General features: G+C 41.6%; 1 protein-coding gene and 1 long non-coding RNA gene across 2 annotated transcripts in view; both read right to left on the bottom strand.

Moving 5' to 3' along the window:
- Window positions 1–687, bottom strand: part of LOC116677998 (uncharacterized) — a 7,615-nt gene extending 6,928 nt beyond the window's left edge. The window contains exon 1 of the long non-coding RNA XR_004329146.1: window positions 675–687. This is a non-coding gene — a long non-coding RNA (uncharacterized LOC116677998). The remainder of the gene's footprint in view (window positions 1–674) is intronic.
- A 1,488-nt stretch (window positions 688–2,175) lies between these two features.
- The window catches only part of map3k10 (mitogen-activated protein kinase kinase kinase 10), a 37,965-nt gene continuing 31,579 nt past the window's right edge, over window positions 2,176–8,561 (bottom strand). Inside the window, exons 8-11 of the mRNA XM_032507924.1 lie at window positions 7,565–7,677; window positions 7,184–7,473; window positions 4,989–5,523; window positions 2,176–4,281 (exon numbers count right to left, since the gene is read on the bottom strand). Of these exons, the coding sequence (XP_032363815.1) occupies window positions 3,881–4,281; window positions 4,989–5,523; window positions 7,184–7,473; window positions 7,565–7,677 (1,339 nt within the window). The 3' untranslated portion in view covers window positions 2,176–3,880. The remainder of the gene's footprint in view (window positions 4,282–4,988; window positions 5,524–7,183; window positions 7,474–7,564; window positions 7,678–8,561) is intronic.

Raw genomic sequence — 8,561 nt, 5'->3', positions numbered from 1 at the left:
AGCTTTATTTGATATGATTAGCACAAATTCTAGAGAGTTAAAATCAAACAAATATCCCAAATATATAATATAATATAATGCAACCAATGACACATTGTTTGTTACATTTTTCCCTTTGCCTTGTAAACACTGACGTCTTTCACATTTCAAAACACCTATTCAGGTATTATTTATAATGAGTAAGCTGACTCCAACATGTAAAATTGAGTTCCTCTTTAAACCTCCTACATTTTCCTCTTCAGTTTCTGAGGTTTGCTCTTGGATCTGATTGATCAGGAATGCATCATTTTAAAAAAAACAACCTTGGCCTTCATTATTCCACATCTTAGTCAACATTTTCTCCAGCGTGGGTTCAAGTCATTCTTTCCTTAAAATACTTTATTTGGTTTAAAGATTTAGACAAAGAGAGTCTTTTTGCAGATCTGAGGACACGCCAACTGGCAGGCAATCTGGTTAGTTGTTCACTTCAAATAGAACACACAACAACCTCTTACTGTCTCCCTTTGTGCATCTCTCCTCATCCTCCGCTTTGAAGTGACACAAACCTTATCACCACCTGAATCTTTTCATATTCAGAAAATAAAAAATAAATCCCTATAACATGAGTGCTCCCTGTAACAAAGGAAAAACAGAGAAAGAAAGCAGGAAACATGGTGCAAAACTGTTGAGGAAACCAGGAAGGGGAAGAGAGTTTCTGAAGGTGGTAAACATGTGAGTCTCTGCATGCTGTTATGGCAGATACAGAATGTCTTTCTACCATTGTGTGTGTGTGTGTGTGTGTGTGTGTGTGTGTGTGTGTGTGTGTGTGTGTTCGAGCTGTGAACCTGCCCTGCAACGCTCAGCCTGCTGAATCCTTTTCTGCTGGCTCTTTAACTCTCTCTCTCTCTCTCTCTCTCTCTCTCTCTCTCTCTCTCTCTCTCTTTGTCTTTCTCTCTCTCTCTGTCTTTCTCTCTCTCTTTTGCTAACTCTCTCTCTCTCTTTCTATCTTCCTCACTTCCTTTTTCTGCCTTTTTTCCTTTGTTGTTGATTTTAAAAGCATCACTATGGAAGTGAAGAGGTGTTGCTAGGTAACTGGCTGGCGTCTGGAAGGGTGTTTGATTGGCGGTCACACTGACAGACACAACAGTGAAGTGTGTGAGGACTTGTGTACCTGTGAGTGTGTTTGCATCATTTGCATGCCCAGTATGTACACTGGATTCGACTTTATCATTGTTGTCACGTCAGTGTGACACATCACCTTTTCTTTTGGCATTTAGAAGATGTCTTTCCACTCACATCTCAGAATTGAATCATAAAATTTCTTTTTTTACTGCGATGGATGCATGACAGCACCTTCATCTGCCTTTCATGGTAACTGCAGAGTCAGAGAGTGACTATAGGAATTCATTACATGGAGAAAAACAGCAGGCTGGGTATGTGATATGACATCATAGGCCACAGTGGGGACACCTAGAGGAGTCTGTGTGTTACTGCAGTCTCCTTTGTTTCCGCTGGTACATGGAGTTAACCAGCACACCGTCAGCACTCAGAGTACTTGTACTTTACTTGAGTCTTTTTCATTTTACGCTACTTTATACTTTTACTTCACAACATTTCAGAGGGTATTATTGTCTTTTTTCACTCACTACTACATACGACAGTTGTTAAGTACCGGATACTTTTCCGATGATGACTTTACATAAAAAACATACTGTACTGTCATGACATATATCTTGAATTGTTGAGATTGTACAAATTGTTAAAGATCTGAATATTCTTCATCAAGCCTTTCTGACTTGTGTTCTCTTATAACAAAGCAGTGTCACGTTTCAGATGTCTGTGAGTGGGAGATGTTGGCAGAGGGATTTCCCGTCTAAACTTGTGAGCTTAAATAAATGTTTGAGGCTCGAAGAAAGAAACATGACATGAAATATTAGAAAAACAATTCAAAAAATGTCACCAAATTTGTGTAGCTGAATCTTTTTCCTTTTCTTTCCTCCCATTAATCATCGTTCTGATTGTGAACCTAGGACAGACCTGACCCAGGTGGGAAACCACTGGGCTAAACTACCAAACTGTATGTACAGTAATTAAAACTAGCTCCATGTTGAACTGCTTCGGTAAAATACTAACACATGAATGCATTAAGCAAGTACTTCTACCGTCATTGCTCAGATATTAAACGATACTGAAGCGTTTTTCTTTGTTTTTTTATTCGCCTTTCATTCATCTCATTTCACACTTATTCCTCATTGAACCCAGAAATGTCACAAGTTGAGACCGATAAACAACATGGACGTTTCATTGAGCAGTTCCCTAGGTTATTTCCTGTCATATTAACAAATATATACACATATTCCAGGAAGAGCATCGTAATAACAAGTAATCCTTTCCTATAATAACAATAAATTTAATAAATACTCAGTGTTCTTAACCACACAAGGAGAATGAGTTTGGGCTCACTCTTCTTCCAACGGGATTGTCATCATCCCATACAAATAATAACACACATAGTCACACTCACACACACTCACCTAGAGAAAATTGCACTGTCAAGTCAGCCAAGACGAACTGTGCGAAAACAACTCCGCAGATAAAAGTTGATTTGTCAGCTGAGAGTAGAGTCCAACTGGTCCAGATGTGGCACAACATGACTCCTAAAGTACCACTGATGTTGAAGACAACCGGTCAGAGGAGAACGTGAAGCTTCCAAACGGTCCAACGGGAGGTTGACGTTGAAATCAATTAGCAACTTCCCTCAGTGTTTCCCTCTTTTGCGTCCATTTCAGTGGCATGAACGGGATCCATACAGAGTGCTACTGACAGCTAGTGAGGAATGTAAAAGACAAACATCTTATTGTGAAGAAGTGCCGCAAGTGTCATACAGCGAACCATTCACACGTAAAACACGCACTGAAAAAGCACCAGCACGCAAAAAAAGTACCCTTTTTGTTCCTCCACACATGTACAGTAATATATACACATTCACACAAAGGGAAACACACTGGTCTGCCAAATCCATAGAAAAACATGTCTGCTAACAGGTCGGGGTTGGGATGGTGCAAGAACTGAGAAAATAAAGTTTTTTTTTTTTTTTTTTCCTGTAAGAGACTGAGGATATAACCAGTCCACCAGTGCTGTGAGAAAAAGGCTTTTTTTTCTGTCTCGGATTTGGAGGTTAGAGGACGATGGCCCCCATGCAGGGAGATGACACATGCCAGGATGAAGGCAGAGTTTACGGGAGATGTTTGTGCACTGGCAGAACAAACAGCGTGCAAAATAAGAACAAAGTCACTCTATTACAAATTTTAAACAGTCCAGCTCCTGTGTTTGTCAATGGAACACTCCTGTAATTGGGAATGTTTAGGTGAAATGTGATTGCACATTTTTTTTCTTTGGAGTGAGAGATACAGGCAGAAAGTGGGCAGAGTCACAGACAAGCAAAAGCACAGGCAAATGAATTGGAATGAACAGTTAGCAACGCAAGAGTGGCTTTTTAAGTACTTGAATGGCTTTTGTAGGTTGTGAGTGTGTCTTGGTCAGGGGGGCACTAAGAAGCAGGTAGAGATGGCTTCCAAGGAGGGGAAGAAGTATTGGGTAAGGTAGGTGGGTGAGCACACTACAAGGCATTTAAAAGGCCTCTGGAACCCTCAGTGTCGTGCAGATTAGAGCACAATCAGGAAAAGGCTCGCTTTAAGGGTTTTACACCTTATCACGACACTAAAAGGACACATGATAGGAATGGCTTCCAATAAGTGCCTAAACTGTGACAAGAAGTGTGGTTTCTTGCAAACTTCAGTGAGTGCAATTAGCTCGGCTCAGACATCAGTAGGCATTCAGCCCAAGCGCTAATGTCCTGGAACGGGTTCCAATGCAGAAAAGTAGACTTGGCTGTTTTTCACTATGCGTACTGCTGTCCACACAGAGTGGCAGGCTGCTGTTTTCCACACAGAGGGACAGTGTTGTCCAAACTCTGGCCCTCCACGTCCATGTCCATCAGGTTGGGTCGCGCGTTGCTGGCGCTGCTGTCCCCCGAGCCTAAGGGGCTGTCGCAGCTGCTGCCCGGCGACGAGCTGAGGGTCCGGGAGAGAGAGCCCAGCTTCCAGGGGTCGGCTCTCATCCGGGCCGGGGTGGGCCGCGGCCGGGGGGCAAATTCCAGTGTCTTGGGTCTCTCCAGGGGGCTGATGAGGCAGAGGGGAACCATGTCGGGAATCGGTGGAGCAGGGGCTTTACGCCGCTGGGGGACTGGGAAGATGGCAGACGGGTCAGGGAGGCGGGGAATGTCCAGGGTGTCCTGTGGACCTGAATGATGAAAGATAAAAAAAAGTCTCATTCACGTTGTTCAAGAAAAAATACCAAATATTCTCTGATTCTAGCTTCTTGCTTTTTTTGGACATATATGAAAGCATCCTTAATAACTTTTGGTTTATGAATGTTGGTTGATGAAGATTTTTTTTACATTTTACTGACATTTTGCAGACTTAAGGATAATAAAACATAATCATCAGTCGCAGCTATATCAGATAAAGAAGCATCAGAGGATATATGTGTTACTGTAGCCCACTGTGTCTACCTAACAACTGTAAGATGATTGTGTTTTCACACATTACAGGCTGGTGTTGTGACTTGAGGGACAGTCTGCGAGTATCATTGTTCTAATAAATAGTTTGAATCTGGCAAAGCATTTGTGCAAAAGTTTTTAATATTAACGATCCAGGACGGCAGGGTTTCCCACAAGTCTTGAATGCACCAACGGGGAGATTTTAAAACAGTCCCTGCTGTCAGCAGCAATACCATACGAGAGAGTGTGTGTCCTTCATATTAACTATTTAACACTGCCATTTTGTCTAGCTTGCTCCTGTAACAGAGATAATGTCTCTAAAGGACACTTCCTGGTTAAATAAAATATACAACAGTGATATATCTCAACTGGATAACCTGATATTAAACTTTGCTCATATATTCCAGTAACATTGTAAAAAGCATATTCTACATCATCAGTCCCTCACCTTTGTTAGTAACGGTGTGTGGTGCCCCCGGTGGAGGAGGCATGGGCATGCTTCCATCTGACGGCGTCCTGTAGTGTCCCAGAGTTTGAGCTCTGGGTCGTATCGCCCCCTCCGAAGGGGTCCGTCTGTGTCCTCTGTTCATGGCCATGGCTGCGGACACATGGGTGGGCGTGAGCGACTGGTTGGGCTCCTTCTTAAAGCTCTCCGCCCGCAAGTCCAAGAGAGGGTTCAGGGCAGGAGCTGGTGGCGCCATCGGGGTTTTGACCCCCGTCATCGGGGTCAGGGGGTACTCGTCCGGGTCGGAGGGAAGAAGGGACTTGGTGGAGTTGCAGTCAGACAGAGAGGACAAAGACAGGAGTGTAACAGAGGGAGATGGGTCCATGCAGGGGAGCGTAGAGTCCTGATGTCTGGAGAGGGAGAGGGAGAGGTTTCTGCTGGGTGGAGAGGTGCTGCGACGGAAACGTCCCGTACGCTGGAAGAGACCCTCCTTCTTCTTACGCTGCTCCTCTCTGAGGTCCTGCTCATCCTGGAGCACCTGACAACAACACCAGGTCACATTAAAAAGCTGTCATGCCTGTAGGCAGAAGTCCTCCTCAAATACTGTACAATCAGCTGAAAAAAGCATTGCAACCCTGAAACAACTGAACAGCTGGGCTAATTTGACCTGCTGTGTTAAGCTTCTCTTCAAAACATGGTACTTGATTTCTTGGTAAATCACTTCCCCGCCGTATTAAGGCAACTACAGCAAAAGATAACATCCAAGTCATTATTTTCAGTGATCTTCTCACTGTACACTCTGTATCGACCTTTGTTCGCTTCGACAACAGACGGTAATAACTGTAATCCTCTAAACACAAAATCAACAAGGTGCTGGAAACCGTCCATGGAGACCTCATTTCATGCTGACTCGACAGCTCGACATTTGGCCGTAGGTCTTCCTGATTTATCTCATCCCGAGGTGATCTATTAGTTTAGGATGAGGAGACTGTCCAATCATGAGAGGACGCGTGCTTTACGACAGGCTGTGTTATCCTGTTTGAAACATTTATTTGAGAAATTGTTGAGTGTGTATACAGTAAGTCTCTGTCTGCAAGTGGCAGCTGTTTGTTTTAACAGGGCGGGTACCTAATACAAGGAATAAGGAATGTGATATTTGGTTTGCAGACAGGAACATAAAATAAAACAAAAAAAAATCCATTAAACCTCACAAACTGCAGAAATCTCAAACAACAAGCAGAGAGAGTTAAATAGAAATAATGACTGCTCCCAAGAAAACTAAACCCATGCAACATATGGGACTTGAAATATCAGCTACTAGTACTTCAATATTGCAACAAAATACCAAAACTATACTATGCATTTAGTAGAACATGGTTATATATGAAGTAGTGGATTGTTTAGTGCTTACTCATTCTAGATAAAGTATGTATTCTTGTTATAAGCAGTAGTAGGATTTGTGGACAGAGCAGATTATAACAGTAATATTTTTACTCTGAAATACTTGTTGTTAAATGTGATGTAAGTAAAGTTTAAAGGGGAGTTCCGGTAAACCTTTACATAAATTTATTTTAATTATTTTAAATGTTAACCCTATGTAACTTTCAGAAAACGCGTTCAAAGAAACTTCCAACTCTCCACTTTTATTCTTCTCGTTTTTTACTCAAAAGACCACACTTTCATACATTTGAACTGGGAGTGTCCTGGCGTTAAGTGGTTTTGGACACAAATATAATATATATATATATATATATACATATATATATATATATATACATATATATATATATATATATAATAATTAAATTTAACATAGATTTGGACATTATCAACCTTATCAATCTGCTGATTTGACTGCTGTAAAATAAATACTTAACCATGTTCAATGGTTATGTTTAAGACTTCTTCTCCTGCATAACGATTGTGTTTTTTTTTCCTTTTTCTTGCATTACTTTTTTACGTAATTGTGCTTGTCTTTATTAGGCAATGATACAAAATAGCTTGGTAGCTGTTTTATAGTATATTCATGTATTTATTGCAGAAGAGGTCTTAACTTGAAACATATAGGAATTCTCCCCAAGGTACACTGTGTGTGTTTGACTTGTCAAAAGCATGACGTGTTACCTTCTGAGGTTTTCTAAATGAAGGATGTTTGATGACATTTCTCTCTCTCTCTGTTCTTTGTGCTGTTTGCTCACCTGCAGTTTCCCCAGCTGCAGGAGGTCTTGTCCGAAGGCAACCGACGCGAGCAGAGACGCACAACCCAACAGCAACATATCGCTCTTCTTCCTCTGGCTGCTGCGGCGGAGCGAGTCCTGGTAGTTCACCCCCGTCCCCACGCCGCCGGGCCCCTGACAGGAGCTCGCGTTAACAGTAGGCAATGTGTTTGGCCCAAGGCCTCCCCACAGGGACCCCGAGTCCTCCACCACCCCGTTACTGCTTATCTCTGAGGGCAGCGATGGTGACTCCCCAAACTCACCGCACTCCTCTGTTTAGGAGAGGGAAAAAAAGGGAAATATAAAAAAGGGTTGAGATGATTGATTCTTGTGACTAACTTCCGATGAAATGCAAAGACTCACCCATTTCGTTGAGGCTGGAGAAGCCGGCGGTCATTGGTGCATGTTTGGGGGACTTTCCTAGATTTGGGGCACTGGAGGACCAAACTTTGCATCCCTCACCAAGTGACTTCAGTCTGCAAACAGATACCATGATGTCAAGACACCACAAACCAGAACTAACCTCTAAAGCAACAACGAAGTAACCAAGTGCAACAATATTGTTTTCAAATAGAATGAAATAAGAAACAAAAAGGATGATGTCAGATGGGGACAGCCGCCATACACAACATCGATTTTTCCTTAATCAAATTTCCAGAGTTAATTGCTCTGCTTCTGGCCGCTCTGCACACTGTAATGACATATCGATTGAAAGGTTGTGTTTCTCTGTGTTAGGAGAAATAATCTGTCCAAAAAAAATATGAGAAAAGGCAACTTATTCTCACATGGGAAATCTGTAACAGAAAACAATTTTTGTCTTTTTTTGTTTTTGTTTCATCGGGTACTTACCCTTGAAAACGCTGCCCTACTGTTAGAAATAACTGGAGTTTCTGCTATGTTTATCTAACAATATCTGTGTGATTGTGTGAGGAAAGGTTGGCTGCACAGCTAACCATCAATTAGTATAGGTCAAGTGCCAAAATGTTCATTTCATTTTTTCAAACAAATTGTAAATTGAAAAATTTCAAAATGTTTTACTAATATTAATACTATACTTACTTTTACAGTAATAGCCTACAGCATAGATAGATAGATAGATAGATAGATAGATAGATATTTATTGATCCCAAAAAATGGGATATGATGGTGTAACAGCAGCAAAATCAGTCACACAGCACATAATATAAATATAAGTGAAATACTAGGATGTGTTTATGTGGATATGTGTTTGTCATGCCATCATTTAACATGAATCACTTTTGAAACTTTTCCCCAAATAATCCATTCGGCACACCATAAGTTGACTTCAGCAGGTAAAACGGCTTCAGTGTGTAACTTTTTGATATTAATAAACGTCCGT

The sequence above is a fragment of the Etheostoma spectabile genome, chromosome 3 (genome assembly GCF_008692095.1).
Source record: "Etheostoma spectabile isolate EspeVRDwgs_2016 chromosome 3, UIUC_Espe_1.0, whole genome shotgun sequence".
Lineage (NCBI taxonomy): Eukaryota > Metazoa > Chordata > Actinopteri > Perciformes > Percidae > Etheostoma > Etheostoma spectabile.
This window is presented reverse-complemented; position numbering and strand designations above follow the sequence as displayed.